The sequence below is a fragment of the Callorhinchus milii genome, unplaced genomic scaffold (genome assembly GCF_018977255.1).
Source record: "Callorhinchus milii isolate IMCB2004 unplaced genomic scaffold, IMCB_Cmil_1.0 Scaffold30, whole genome shotgun sequence".
NCBI classification, from domain to species: Eukaryota; Metazoa; Chordata; class Chondrichthyes; order Chimaeriformes; family Callorhinchidae; genus Callorhinchus; species Callorhinchus milii.
The window spans coordinates 1,942,438-1,958,736 of NW_024704771.1; the positions used below are offsets into that span (position 1 = coordinate 1,942,438).

At 43.1% G+C, this 16,299-nt stretch overlaps 2 protein-coding genes across 4 annotated transcripts in view; one reads left to right on the plus strand and one right to left on the minus strand.

Annotated features, from left to right (window-relative positions):
- Nucleotides 1-2,978: 2,978 nt before the first annotated feature.
- LOC121851167 (butyrophilin-like protein 8) lies at nucleotides 2,979-7,813 on the minus strand. The gene is made up of 4 exons (XM_042344772.1): nucleotides 7,750-7,813; nucleotides 5,786-6,133; nucleotides 5,307-5,582; nucleotides 2,979-3,046 (listed from the first exon to the last, which is right to left on the minus strand). Exons 1-4 carry the CDS (start codon nucleotides 7,805-7,807, stop codon nucleotides 2,979-2,981), a joined length of 750 nt encoding a protein of 249 aa, XP_042200706.1. The 5' UTR covers nucleotides 7,808-7,813.
- Nucleotides 7,814-12,844: 5,031 nt separating this feature from the next.
- egfl7 (EGF-like-domain, multiple 7) overlaps nucleotides 12,845-16,299 on the plus strand; it is a 38,837-nt gene continuing 35,382 nt past the window's right edge. For 2 of the 3 annotated variants that reach the window (XM_042344839.1, XM_042344841.1), the window contains exon 1: nucleotides 12,845-12,868. The gene's annotated coding sequence lies outside the window, so the exon portion shown is untranslated. Of the gene's footprint in view, nucleotides 12,869-15,385; nucleotides 15,418-16,299 lie in introns of those variants that run through there. The other variant, XM_042344840.1, reaches the window with a different exon arrangement.

Sequence of the window (16,299 nt, forward strand, 5' to 3'; positions counted from 1 at the left end):
GGTCCCACTGTCAGGGGCTGACGGGTGGGAGGTAACAACTGTGCATAACAAACCCCGTTCCACAGCCTCAGCCCCCCGACCCCATCCTCTGGTGACCATCTGATTGGTTGTTTCCTGTTGACCGACTCTCTGGCCAATCCCACAATCCACCTTCTCTTGTTGCCCACCTGCACCTCCCAGTAATGTCTCCCTGATGTGAAGCCCTCAGATCCCAGGACAATCCCAGGATAAACCTCTTCGGGGAGTCAGGGAGCGGCTGCTGTTTGTTTCCGTATCTCACACTGGTCCTGTCCTCAGACAGGATGAGCCGGGGATGGGCTGTGTCAGGATCCAGAGTGACTGTAACTGGAAGGAGAATCAGACCATTAATGTCAGACACATTTACAATTATAAATAACAACACGATTCCATTTATAGATTCCATTTAAATAAGATTCCAAATAAGATGATCTTCAGCGTCGTCACCGGGAGAGAAGCCTTTGTGTAAAAGAATAACAACTCCTGGGAGCAGAATTCAGCACATAGGCTGACAGTCTGTGTGGGTGGTGTATGTATGTGAGGATGTGTGGGCAGGGGATGTAAGGGTATTTGCGGGGGTTGGGATGTGAGGGTGTGTTGGCGGGATGTGAGTGTGTATAGGGGATTATGAGGATGTGTTTGGGGTATGTGAGTGTGTTTCTATGGGGTGGATGTGAATGTGTCTGTGGGGGGTATTGTTAGGGTATGTGTGTGGGTGCATTTGAGTGAGTGAGTTTGGGTGGGTTGCAAATGTGTGTGAGCGGGGATGTCAGGTGTGTCTCTGAGGGAGAGTGTGAGGGTGTGTGTGCAGGGGGCAATGTGATAGTGTGTTTTGGAATGACGTGAGGGTGTGTGGATGGGATGTCAGGGTGTGTGTGTGGGTGTCTGTGACAATGGTTGGTGTTAAACCGCCTGCAATAATTAATGGAATAGAATCATTGAAATTTACAATCCAGAAGGAGGCCATTCACCATCGAGGCTCCATGGGGTCTCAGAGCGAGGTGTTCATCCAACAGCTGCCCTGCCCTATCACTAAATCCTTTCAAGCCTCTATCACTCACATACCTGTCTACTTCCCTGTCTACTTCCCCTCCACCATTGGAGATCGTGCATTTAGCCACTACACCCCTAATCTCTGGAACACTCTCCCTCAATCCCTCCGCCTTGCCCCCTCCCCTTTTGCAAGTCACGCCTGAAAACCTTCCTTTGCGACCATGCTTTTGGTCACCTCCAAGCCCACCCACACCACCCCGGCTCAGTCAGGCTCTGCCACTTTTAAAGCATTCTGAGATGCTACACTGCATGGAGGGTGCTATATTAAGTGCTATTTGTTTTTGTCCTATAATAATAATCCTTGAATTTTATTTGGCTCCTCATAAGCATTTCACAGGATTTACTGGAGAGTGTATTTTGTTGGCAAACAGAAGTAATTTAGCTGCTAATGTCTGCTTTGTGTGAAGCTTGTGACTCAGATTAATCACAATGTGAAATTGTTATTTTATTTTGATGATTTACCCACTCTTCTCAAGATCTGGAGGATACAAAACAAATCTGTTAGAAACCGCTCCTGAATTCAGTATTATTTAATGGGCAGTCTACATGTTTACAACATTAACAGTTAGAAACTAAACAAAGTGCAGCTCAACACAATTACAGGATGTTTGAAGGACAAAAAGAGGCCATTTGGCCTATCGAGTTTGTGCCAGCTCTTTGAAAAGAGCAATGTAATGTCAATCCCACTCCCCAGCCCTTTTCCCATAACCCTACAGATCCGTACTCCTCAAATACACGTCCACCACATTTTTAAAAGTAGTTATTGAATTGGCCTCGACCGCCCTTTCAGGCAATACGTTCCAGATTTGAACAACTCGCTGTGTGAAAAGATTTCTTCTCACCTCCCCTCGGCTTCTTTTAGAGACTATTTTGGATCTGTGATCTTGAGTCACCGACACACCCACCAGTGGAAACAGTTTTTCCCTTTCTAACCTATCAAATCCCCTCATGATTTTAAAGACCTCTATTAGGTCTCCTCGTAACCTTCTCTGCTCCAATGAGAATAATCCTAACCTCTCCAGCCTTTCCTCATAATCAAGGTCCCTTTTGTGTGGCACTTTGTTAAATGCCTTTTTAAAATCTAAATATACTACGTCTACTGGATCCACCCTATCTAACCTGCTAGATACATCTTCAAAAAACTCTAAAAGATTAGTTAAGCAAGAAGAGCAGTGGTCCTAATACCGATCCCTGGGGACGCCACTGTACACTTCCCTCCAGTCAGAAAAGCAGCCGTTCACCACAACTCTCTGCTTTCTGTCTTCCAGCCAGTTCTGGATCCATACTGCCACTGTCCCCGTGGCTTTATATCTTTCTTACAAGTCTTTCATGTGGCACTTTGTCAAATGCCTTTTGAAAGTCCATATAAACTACATCAACTGCACTACCTTTACCCACCCTCACTGTTACCTCATTGAAAAATTCTATTAGATTTGTTAGACAAGATTTACCTTTAACAAATCCGTGTTGGCTGTCCCTAATTAACCCATATTCTTCTAAGTGAGGATTTATTCTGTCCCGGATTATAGTCTCCAGGAGTTTCCCCACTACTGTTGTGAGGCTGACTGGCCTGTAGTTCCCAGGTTTGTTCTTCTGTCCCTTTTTGTACAGGGGAGTCACATTGGCCACTCTCCAGTCCTTTGGCACCACCCCTGTTCCAACGAAGATTGAAAATTTTTCTTTTTGTTTATACTTATCCTATCCATTCCTCTACCCTCTCCTCCGATACTGCGGCATTGGGTGCATCCACTTATTTTGTGAAGACAGATGCAAAGTATTCATTCAACACATCAGCCATGCCATCTGCCTCCACAATAAGATTTCCGCCTTGGTCCTTAATTGGCCCCACACTACCTTTGACTAGCCTTTTTTTCTTGATATGTTTGTAAAATATTTTAGAATTCCCTTTAATGTTGTCCTTCCCTATCCAGTGAGGAAACCACCAAACCCAATGGCACTTTGGGAAAGAACTCATCTGTCAAGAAATGTAAATAGACATTTAAACATCTATTCTCATATCAAACAGCAAATACCTTTATAAACCCCCATATGACTGTGTTACATACGATAGCTCAGTAGATGTCACAGGCTTAATTAATGTACTTTTACTGAGGAGGGAGATGGGGTCTTGGAGCTGAAGTGGCTCCAAGGTGAATTGCTTGGTAACAGAATGTCAGACTAAAATGCATTATTTGTGGCCGTCTCGTTAGCCCAGTCCCTGAGAGCGAGACTCCAAGGGTGAAAGTGTGGATACGGAAAAGGTGAGGAACAAAGATAGAGCTCTGAGGAATGCAATCTGTGAACATACTGGGCAGGAGGAGAAGCCATTGGATACAATAAAGTGGAGATGCAGAACCGACAGGAGTAAAACCAGCAAAGTATGATGGCTCTGAGGTGAATCAAGGAGGAGAAGTGGTCAACTGTAAAAGATGACAGAGAGACAGAGCAGGACAAGGCGACACAGGGAGCCCTGGTCACAGACAGAAAAAACATCACCTGTGACTTTGACCAGGGCTGTCTTGGTGCTGTGAGCAGGGAGGAAGCCAGTTTGGAGAGATTTCTACAGCAAATGATGGGAGAGGCAGGAATGGAACTCATTCCAGCATCTTGCAGAGGAAGGGCAGGTTGGAAGTGGGGCAACTTCACAGTTTGTGAGGAGTTCAGTGGAAGATTTTTGAGAAGAGGGTAAATGGCAGCATTTCTGAAAGAGAATTACCATATCAGAGGAAAGGAAATCATTCCTAATATCTATTTTACTTCAGTTTACAAATGTGATTTTTGGAGCAACCTCTAACTTTTATTGTCAAGTAAAACAAATTAGTGACCCCAAAAAGAAGTGGAAAGGGACATTGGAACAAATGTAAAACAGAATCCCAAGACATTCTTTCAATATTATAGCAACAAGAGGGTAATCGGGGAACAAGTTAAATCCAAAGGGACCGAAAGCATAATGAAGAGAAGCCTGAGTAGAAGATAGTGAATGTATTTTACGTCTTCTAGATGTCTCAAAGTGCTTCACAGAATATACTGTAAAATGAATTGACTACATTTGTGGGCAAAATGCGGCAGCCAATTGCACACAGCAGTGTCCCACAAACAGTTGTGGTTTGAAGTGACCAATTTTATTACTGTTTTTTTTCTTGAGGGATTATTATCAGGCATCTGGTGTAAGAAAACTTGCCCAAGGTTTTGCCCTGCCGGGAATCAAACCCGAGTGTCTCGCTTGTGAAGCGAGCGCTCTAACCACTGAGCTACAAGACTCCATGTTTTGGTGAGCACGTTTTGGTGGCAATCAAAGGAGACGGTCACTCACAATGTGCTGTCAAACATACCAGTGATGACAAAGCCATGAACCTAAGATCAGTGAATGGAAAATTCATGGGAAAAATTAATAGAAGCAAATAATTGGAAGATGACCCCAATCTATACTTCTGTCTTAAACCCGACCTTCAGAAGGTTGAACCTGTGTCCTCTTCTCCTGCTGCCTCTGTGTGGATGCCCTATAACTATATCCAATTACTTCTCAGCTCTTAACTTGGAGCCTTCCCTTCACTGTGAGGTGGATCAGGCAACATTTATAATAAAATAACAATAATGCTTGCATATGATATAGTGCCTTACAATGTCATCAGGACGCCTCAAAGCAATTCATAGAATATATTGTGAAGTGAATTGACTGTATATTTTGTGGGTGAAACGCGGCAGCCAATTACGTACTGTGGTGTCCCACAAACAGTTGTGGATTATGTGACCGAATTTTTATTTTTATTGTTGAAAGACTTATTACCCCCGGGAAAGCGATCTGCCAATCCACTAACAACCGGGTTCCTACTTTCTGCTAAGTAAATAGAGCACTGTGAAGTAGGGAAAGTTGACCGAAGTTTCACCCAGCAAGGAATCAAACCCGGGTCCTCTCGTTTGCAAGGAGAGTGCTGTGACCACTGAGCTACAGGACTCCATTGTAGCAATGTTGGCTGTGAGTTATGAAGAATTTATTCATAGAGAAGGTAATCAGCAGCTTGAATAGGTTAGCAGGAAGGGTGGGTGAGCGAGAGTGCTGAGGTCATTTCAGAATTGATTTCAGTTTGGTATTGTAATGGGAAGATGGTGAGTTTTGAAAGGATGAGATCAGATGGGCCCCACCTTCTAGACTAATCTTATTTTTACTTAACATGTTCCACAAATCTGCATCATATTTACCAGACTATCATTAATATTTCAATATATTTACTGACCTGAGATTTGAAGTTTTACTTCTTGCTTATTTTCAGAATTGTGAATGAGACACCTGATCTTGTTGGTTGAATGGATTATTTCTATTAGACTGTTATCATTGAAGAGATCTTTAGAATCCTCTCTGACTGTCCAGTTACTGTGTGTTGTTAAGTTGTTTCCCTCATCATCAAACCATAGAACCTCTGGTGCTGGGAACCATCCACTGGATTCACACAGCAGCCTCACACCATCACTGTGCTGCCCATCAACTTGAATCCAAGGCCGACTGCCAAGGCCTGGAAGAGACAGAAGACGTGAAGCTACTATTTTATACCCGGGACATTAAAGAGCATTTCAGACTTTACTGAAGGCATCTTTGTAACAGTTTGAAAAAATACGAATGTAGGTTTATCTTGTTTCTGATTTGTTATATGTTCATCATAATAATGAGAACATTTACAAATATGTTATAAAATAAAAAGAGGTAAACATCAATTACCCAGAACCTGCAATTGTATCACTGCCTCTTCATACCATCCAGCGTAGTCAATGAAGCATGTGTACTCTCCGTTATCTGTCCCCCGCACATCTTCCAATCTGAGAGACACATTGCCATTGATAAACTCCTCTACAAACAGTTGTGTTCTGTGTCTGTAGTTTTTATCCTGATTCTCCAGATGATCACGTCCCTCCTTGTATAAGTGCACAGAGGAGTCGAAACTTGTCCTGAACCATCTCACCTCCACACCCTCTCGTGGCAGGTCTGTGGAACACTTACAGTCCACGACAACATCCGAACCAGCAATGGCTGAGACAGGGAGGGCCGGGCCACTGACTGTGAATCTCTCTGTTTAATAACAAACAATGGATACAGTTAGGATTTTCAGTCACTGACTCAGACAAACTCTGTCAATGGACACTCACTGACATATCAGTTAGTTCTGACATAAAGTATTGGTCACACTTTTTACCACCTCAAATAAACTGACAATTGACATGAGGGAACCTGTGAGATATAATAATTCTTCAAGAAACTTGGCAGCAAATCTCTCAAACTGTCAGGTCAGGTTAGCCCATCAGGTGCTCTCTCACAGGCTAAAAGGTTGGAGACATTGGCTGTAAATTCATCTGAAGCTTGTAAATAGTTCTCTGTTACAGACAGAGGTGTCAACTGGGTTCAGTTAGTCCCACTGTGGCTCTAAATCTGAAGTTGTGGGTCCAAACTTCATATCAGGACTGAGCTCACAATCTAGGCTGACACTCCAGGATAGTGTTGGGGGAGCACTGCATTGTCACAGGTGCTGTCCTTCCCATGAGACATTAAACCAAGGTCCTGTTTATGTGACAGTAAAAATCCCGTGGCTCTACTCGAAAAGAGAAGGGAACCTGCACTTCACAGTAAGAAACGCTTTGAGATGTTTCGATACTATATTCTCAAAATACTCCATGAAGAAATGTTTACTGATCTCAGTTGTAATCAGGTTAACTATAATTTGAGATCTTGTGTCCCTTTGTTTTACCAGAGGGAAGAGTTTTCCACAAGTTTTCAACATGACAATTCCCTTCACTGTGATGAACACCTCAATCAGATTCCGCCTTTAAACCTCCTCAGCTCTGAGGAATATAACCTAAGTCTAAACAGCCTCTCAACACAGCTAAACCACTTCATCGCAGGTATTAACCTCGTGCGTCAGCTTCTGAAGATTGGCTGCCCAAACCTCAAAATCATAGCTTCAGTTAACAGCACTCTGTATAAAGTCCTCAATGTATATTCCTCTTCTTATAAAGATCATCATTAGTCTCACCGATTGCTTTCTGAACTCGAAAAGTAGATTTCAACAACTTAGCATAGGAGCAGGAGGAGGTCATTCAGCCCCTCGAGCCTGTTCTGCCATTCTATTTGATCATGGCTGTACTGTTCCTCAACTCCACTTACCCGCCTTTTCCCCATATCCCTTGATCCCCTTACCTAACAAATATCTATCCACCTCAGTCTTCCAAGACTCCTTTTCTCATTTACTGGAACATTTGCCCACAAAATACACAGTCAATTAGCTTTATTCTGGGAAACTCTTTGAGACATTTCAAACACACAATAAATAATAATAATAATCCATTCATTTGATATAGAGACTCATCACATCTTTGAGAAGTCTCAAAGCGTTTCACAGAATATTGAATAAAGTGAATTGACTGTATGTTTTGTGGGCGAAGAAAGCGGCAGCCGATTGCACACAGCAGCGTCCCTCAAACAGTCATGGATTGAGTGACCAAATTATTATTATTTAAAGAAATAGGGCAATACCAAATGCAAGGATTATTATTATTATTATTATTATTAAGATTAGCAGCAGTCAGTGTGTGAATCACACTCACTCCCAGCCACTGCTTTCAGCAGCTCTCCCTTTACCTTCAGCAATTTAACACCAACAGAAATCAAACAGATGCAATGTGTTTCCTTACCAGTCAGTGAGAGGGGAAGCACAAGCCATAGGACCTGAATACCGTGTTTCCAGCTCATCTTCTCGGACCTTCACAATGAGATCACAACTGGTGATAACACAGCAAATCAGATCATTACACATAGAGATTTGTGATTACTACATATTCATACTACATATTAATACTACATACTACATACTACATATATACAAGTTCAATTCCAGGCAGGGCGAAACCTTGGGCAAGTTTCCTTACTCCACACAGAGCCTAATAATAATCCCTCCAAAAAACNAAAAAAAACAATAATTAAATTGGTCATTTTCAATCTATGACTGTTTGTGGGACATTGCTGTGCGCAATTGGCTGCCGCGTTCGCCCACAAATATACAGTCAACTCACTTTACAGTATATTCTGTGAAGCGCTTTGGGACGTCCTCCCGACGTGAAAAAGCGCTATATCAAATGCAAGGATTATTTATTTATTTATTATTTATCTGTCAACCTGGCTCAGTTAGTAGCACTCCCACCTCTGACTCAGCATACAGTCTATGCTGACATCCAACGCAGTACTGGGGGTGTACTGTTTTGTTGGAGGTGACGTATTTCGAATGAGACATCCCACCTGTCGAGGTGACCCAAGGTACCATCTGCCCCTCCCAGGGCGCTATTTGAAAAGAGAAGGGAGTTTCCCATGGTGTTCTGGCCAACAATCCCCCAAATAAAATTGATCACCTGTTTCATTGCTGTTTGTGGCATTTTGCTCGTGCGCAATTGTGCTGCCGCATTTGCCGGCATATACACAGTCACTCCATTTCACAGTAAATCCTGTGAAGCACTTTCAGACATCCTTCTGATATACTGTAAAGTGAATTAACTGTATTTTGTGGGAGAAACGGGGCAGCCAATTGCGCACAGCAGTGTCCCACAAACAGTTGTGGATTGAATGAGCAAATCACTGATATTAATTTTGGAGGGGATTATTATCCCCGGAAAGCGATCTGCCAATTGATTACTTACTGCTAGGTAACCAGAGGCATAAGGAAACTCGACTAAGATATATGATTGTACCAAATCTGATCACTGTCTAATAACAGAAAACAAAATCAGGTCGTTACTAAACCTACCATTTGAGAAGGTGCAAGCGATCTCTCTGGCTCACCTGGTACTTGGGATTGCACATGGATTGACTGTGTATTTTGTGGCAGTCAATTGTGCACAGCAGTGTCCCTAAATTTAATACAATTTAATTTTGAAATTAAATTAAAATTGAAGTGAATTCCATGTGAGAGCTTTGGATTAGAGAAGATCAATAAAAGGTTATACTTTCATTTGGATAGTAGGCGGCAGTGAAATACCAACTGTGAAGTCTTTCACTGCACTTAGATCTGTGTAAATACAATCAAGCCTGTTTTCAGCAACCACACAGAGACTCGACCAAAGTGGCCTTCATGTAATTACGGTCTTTGAGTAAGGGTTTGTTGGATCACTGACTGGGCTGGAAACTTTAAAAAATTCCATGAGCCAAACATTTCCACACACAGCGAGTAGACTTTACCAACACCGCCTCACCAGTGAGATGGGAAGCTGTGAGTTTATAACGTGAGCGTTGGTAAATGTGCTAGGAGTCTAGCGGGAGTCTATACGTGGGCTGGTGGAAATTAATAAGGTGTTACCAGTGAGTTATAATAATAATAATACTTGCATTTGACATTGCATATATTTGGATATTTGTAAATTGGATTGACTCTGTATTTTGTGGCAGCCAATTCCGCACAGCAGAGTCCCTAAATTTAATACAATTTAATTTTAAATTTAAAATTCACTTAGAACTGGTCACTGCACACACTCACAGGGCTAAAAAAAAGAGTGGCTGCTGACTGCATTAGACAAGTGGTTGCTGAATAGAGGTGATTTACTGTGGAAGAACAGTCAGGACTGCTGCAGAGTGGCTGTTGACAGCAGGTGGTTGCTGAATAGAGGCGGTTTCTTCAACAGGTCTGACTACTTCTGTACAATAATTGGGTGGTGCTGTAATACTGGCTGTAAACGGCAGGGGAGCGCTAGATGTACCTTTTCACCAGCCTGTGAGAAAGGGTCTGCAGTTAGCGAGATCAGAGGCAGATCCCAAAGCTGCCGGGATAGGTTTGTACATTGAACGACTGTAATAGACGCCAAGCAACCAGCCCTGCCCGTCTCCTGTCACAGCCTTTCTTCCCTTCCTATGTGATGATATGTTGCTGAGTCCTGTGAGGTTTTGATTGTGAGAGTGCTCGCCTCGCTAGCGAGAGAACCTGGGTTCGATTCCCCACAGGGCGAAATGTTTCCTTACTCCACACACACACACACACACACCTCTGTTTACCCAGCAGTAAGTAGGAACCCGGTTGTTAGTCGATTGGCGGATCACTTTCCCCGGGTTAATAAACACTTAAAAAAAATGTGATCACACAATCCCCGACTGTTTGTGGGACGCTGCTGTTCGTAATCGTCTGCCCCGTTTCGCTCACAAACTATACAGTCAATTGTGACGTCTCGAAGATGTGATAAGGTGCTGTATCAAATGCAAGGATTATTATTATTATTATTCAGCGCTTAGACATCCAGGGGTAGCTGATTAATGTGTGGTGATAGACATGGGTTCCCTGTTCTGACAGCAGGAGACCAGCGAGAGACTTGTTACCTCTGTTGCTAATCTCCCACCACAGATCCCAGATCACACACCCAACAATGCAACATGACTTATTTGCAGCGTGAGCCTGATTTTAATCACTTATGTATTTAATTATTCTGTTCTGTTTACCATCTAACTGACTATCTGTCTGTCTCCCATCAGTTCATCCATCCGTCCATCACACCAGCCCTTGCCTGGCTCCGCTGGCTTCCAATCATCAAACGGATCGACTTCAAGATCCTCTCATTCGTTGTCAAATCCCTTCATGCTCTCGCACCTCCCGACCTCTCCGACCTGCTTCCCCCCCACCCACTCCACCACCCACTCACTGCCTCCGCTCGGCGGCTGCAGCCTCCTGTTTGTCCCTCGTGCCATCCACTCCACCATCAGTGGCCGTGCCTTCAACCACTTTGCCCCGAAACGCTCTCTCACAATCCCTCCGTCTTGCCCCCTCCTTCCCCACCTTGAAACCCCTTCTTTTTGATGGTGCTTACTGCCACTTTCCCCCTCCCTCTCCCCGTGGATCGTTGTCAGACTCCGCCAGTGTGAAGCACTCCGGGACCCTACCCCGTGCGAAGGACGCGAAATAAATGCAAGTTGTAGTTTTTGTCTCTCTCTGTCTCCCTATTTATCTGACAGTGTACTGAGCCACCTCACACTCCTCTTTATTTACCATACAGAGACCACATAGATAATGCACCACTGAAATAGCGAATCCAACAACAACAACAAATTACATTTATATAGCGCCTTTCACGTCAGGGGGACGCACAAGATGCTGATGTCCACTTCCTCCTCTGACCCCAAGCTCCCCTCATCCCTCCCTCTGCCACAATGTCGTGCAGAATTGAGCTGAGTCTGAACACACAATAACATTAGCAACCGATGCGGGAGGGGTACATTCCTGTAAACTGTAACTTGAACGTTAATTACTTTGACGCATTTCCTCTTTCTTGATATTTAAACCAGTTTGAGACACGAGGATGTTTATAGCAGTAAAATGGTTCTTTCCTCTTGCAATTGCAGTCACACCCTCCCCGAAATCTGGAGCAAACTGCAGATAAAGTCTCCTATTCTTCACCGCGAAGGTTAAAGGCAATTGTGAGGAGGCCTGGGAAGCAACAAGGGAAAGATTAGCAGCTGTGCCCCAAAACCCTTGTTCTTGACGTGTGTCTGTCAAGTAACAAATCATAGCGTATAAATATTTCTGTATGAGTTGGATTCTGAGGCCAACACTTCTAACAAAGCCCCCTCCAACATACAAAGCATCCCCACCACTTGTACCCCCACAACAACCAATTTCAACCTAAAAATTTTCTCCTACCCCGTGTGATCTTATAGTTTAAAGACAAAACATACTCACAAGTTAAGATGAGGTGGAATTTCACCTCAGCACATCATTAAAGCTCATATGTAAAACACCATCATCAAGATAATAATAATAATCCTTGCATTTGATATAGTGCCTCATCAAATCATTGAGACGCTTTACAAAAGCGCTTCACAAAATATTCTGTAAGGTAAATTGACTATATTTTGCTGGCGAAAGGATGCAGCCAATTGCATGCAGCAGTGTCCAACAAACAGTTGTGGATTGAGGAACCAATTTTTTTAAAAAGAGATTATTGCCCTCAGAAAGCGATCTGCCAATCGGCTAACAGTTGGATTCCTACTTACTGCTAGGTAAACAGAGACATGTGTGGAGGAAGAAAAGAAAGCCCAGGTCCCCTCGCTTGCGGGGCGAGTGATCTGACCATTATGCTACACGACTCCGCTGGACAAGCTAATGGACACTATTGTTCTCTGCCTTTCCTTTATATTTTGGTGGGAAAGGCTGTAGCTTAATATTTAGGACATTTTTGAAGTCCGCCACCTCCCATATCACAAACCTCTGTGGCCAGCTATGCGATGGAAAGCATGAAATGTGCTTGCGATTTAATAATGAGTTTGAAGTGATAATCACATCCAAACACTTTACCAAACATCGCTAATATCACCCGGTACTTTTCCCCTAGAATTTTACAATGTAAAAGCTGCCCCCACCCCATGAAGGCATTTTATCCCCTCTCCCACCGACTCCCCTTGGGAGTGTGTATGTAATGAATAAAATAGAGTTTAAATGTTGTAGAAACACATCTTTTACTTAAGAGTTTTATCATATTGTAAATATATTTTTTAAGGCGTTATATAAATGCAATTTGCTGTTGTTGTAGTGGTTGTTTTTGTTCTCAGTCAATGCCCTCCCCACTGCCTGCCTGGCCAGGGAAACTGCCGTCTCCACCGCCGGGAGGCACAGACTGCTTCCCGGCTGCAGGAAGTCACGACAAGTGGCTTGAGATAAGTGTGGAGGTTATTTAAGGAGCTGGAAAACACTGCATCTCCCTCAGAAAGGGCAGCGCTGAGAGAGAGAGAGAGAGAGAGCACCTCACAGCTCACCCCCACCCCCCCACCCCATGACAGGCGTGAAACGTGAGTAGTTTAATTCTATGAGTTTAACTCTCTGGTGAGTGCATTTCAGCCTGGACATAAGCTGCAAGAACCATTCACTGCCAGTGTTGTTATAATAATACTACTAATAATAATCCTTGTATTTGATATAGCGCCTTATTACGTCTTTGAGAAGTTTCGAAGCGCTTCATAAAATATACTGTAAAGTGGAGTGGCTGTATATTTTGTGGGTGAAACTGTTGTGCACAGCAGAGTCTCTCAAACAGTCGTGGATTGAAGTGACCAATTTTTTTAAAAGAATTATTACCCCCGGAAAAGTCATCCGCCAATCGACTAACAACCGGATTCCTACTTACCGTTGGGTAAACAGAGGCGTGTGGAGTAAGTAAACTTGCTCAAAGTTTCACCCTGCCATGAATCGAACAGGCGAGTGCTCTAACCACGGAGCTACAGGACTCCACTGGGTATTATTATAATAATAATCCTTACGTTTCATATTATCCTTCTCCCCTCTCACATGCCTAATAATAATCCCTCCAAAAAACCAAAAACAATAATTAAATTGGTCAGTTTCAATCTACGACTGTTTGTGGGACATTGCTGTGCGCAATTGGCTGCCGCGTTCGCCCACAAATATACAGTCAATTCACTTTACAGTGTGTTCTGTGAAGTGCTTTGGGACGTCCTCCCGACGTGAAAAGCGCTATATCAAATGCAAGGATTATTATTATTATTATTATTATTATTATTATTATCCTTATTATTATATTCTTATGGGAGGTGTCTCTCTATTGACACATGCTAGCTGTTATGTGCGTGTGTGTTTCTGTGTGTGTGTCATTTATGGTATTGTTAATAAGCTTCATATTAATATAATAATCATAATCCTTGCATTTGATATAGTGCCTTATCACGTCATCGAGATGTCTCAAAGATGTCCTTATCTTGTGAGCCAGGATTTACAGAACAAGCTGAAGGGCGTTCCTCAAACAGCCCTTTGATCTGGGTCCCTAATACAGCTAATGAGTCCCCAGCCTGGTGAGAGTGGGCGGTACATTAAGACTGGAATGTGCTACCTCCCCAGAGTATATGTGGTCAGAACATTGGATTCAGCCAATTACTGTATTTACATGTGGTGATTAACAATCACAAATCACAGTAACCCCTTAAAGGTTTATGGGTTGGGAGTGTGGGTACTATGGTTAATTCACAGCAGTCTGGGACACACCCCATTTGGGCATTTGATATAGCACCTTATCATGGTCTTCGAGATGCCTCAAAGCACTTCACTGGATACACTATAAATTGAATAGACCGTATATTTTGTGGGCGAAACATGGCAGCCAATTGTATACAGCAGCGTCCCACAAACCGTTGTAGATTGAAGTGAACCCTTTATTATTTTTTAAAGAGAATTATTACGCCCAGAAAAATGATCCATCACCAACTGACTAACAACCGGGTTCCTACTTACTGCTAATGGTAATGATAACAAGAATCCTTGCGTAGAGCCTTTCATGTCAGAAGGACGTCCCAAAGCACTTCATAGGATATTATTGTGAAGTACAGTGACTGTATTATATTTGTGGGTAAAAAGTGATGAGGAGGTGTTTAAACAGGATTAAGAAAGTAAACCCAGATCAATGTTTTCAAATACGGCAAGGCAACAGAACAAGTAGGCACGACTTCTTTGGCCAGCCGGGCATCTGATGCGTGCTGAAACCTATCACCATGCTTAAGAGTATCCAAACCAAACAGAGATTGCCATCAATTCCAGAGATATTTATTGGAATGGAATGCGCACTCTCTCCTTGTAGGGACACATCCTGCTTACAAAATTCCAGAGAGTATTAGGCACAGGTTGGCAAGAGCCAAGGCTTGGGGACACCACAGTATGCATTGGGGTAACTGCTGGAGTCTAACCAACATAAACCGCATAACTTGCCATTGATATCGGTGTCTGGCAAAATTTCCCACTTGCTTGTCCAGCTAGGACCACCCTACCCAATAGGGCTTTGGCTGCAAGGTTAACAGAAGCTGAATGGTACTCCCTGCCCCCATCCAAAACAAAACAACAATAAATTGGTCATTTTCAATACATGACTGTTTGTGGACATTGCTGTGCGCAATTGGCTGCCGCGTTCACCCACAAATATACAGTCAATTCACTTTACAATCTATTCTGTGAAGCACTTTGAGACATCGAGAAGACGTGAAAAGCGCTATGTCAAATGCAAGGATTATTATTATTATTATAGTGACTGGTCTGCCCTTCCAGGTCTTGCCAATGAGCCAGGCTGGGCTGTGCTGCCCTCAGAGGTGACCTGGAATACTGCGGACCTATCTGGCTCAGGAACTAGACTGGAGACCGTCACACAGGGCTGGGTTGATTCTAACATTTTGTTGACATCTTCCTGGGAGGTGGGTCTCCTTGGAGCCAGTTCAGCTCCAAAGAGATCCCATCCCCAAGGAGGATAGTCCTTCAGGTGTATGACGGGTAATGTCATGACAAATGCCAGCAAGTATTTATTTATCCAGACCACAATTAATGACCGGAACAAAGATGCCAGGTAAGATGATTGGGGTCAGCACACTGGAACTCATTGAACAAACTGTTCCATGCTGTAATCGGAAGACGTCGGGATCGAGATTGTGGATCTTTGCCTGATCTGGAATAATAATAATAATAATCCTTGCATTTGATAAGAGTGCCTTATCATGTCTTCGAGACGTCTCAAAGTGAATTGACTGTATAATTTGTCACTTTAGCAACCTTTTATATACAATACAAATAAAACTCTTGCCAACATTCACAGATTCCCTCAGATCCCAAATAGACTTACTCCTCTATCCGGCTGTGATGGACGAATTTCTAAATGTAATTATTATTAATATTAATTCATTAATTAATAATATTTACATTTGATACGTGTTATAACAACGTCTCAAAATGCCTCACAGGATATATTGTAACGTGCTGGGATTGTGTTTATTTGTGGGAGGATGGGTAGTCAGTTTGTGCATCGCAGTGTCTCACAAAGTCATGAAGTGGGCGATCAATGTTTTCATTTGGGAAATTGGGCCCCCGGGACATCAGAAAAGACTCCTTTCTCTTTTTGAATAGCACCGTGGGATCTTTAACATCTACCTGGACAGGTAGACAAGATCTCAGTAAATATCTCATCCAAAGGATGGCACCTCCGACAATGCATTGGTACCCCAGAACTGTGCAGCCGTATTAGCCTTTACAGTATATCCCGTGAAGCGCCTCGGGACGTCTCGATGATGTGATCAGTCGCTGTATCAAATGTCAGTATTATTATTTATTATAATTTTCCGACTCAGAGGGAAGAGTGCTACCAATTGAGCCAGGCTGACACCTGGAAGCTTCTTAAATAACATCTCAAGAGGAGGGCTATATGGTAAATATAACAGCTTTTATTTCGGTGACT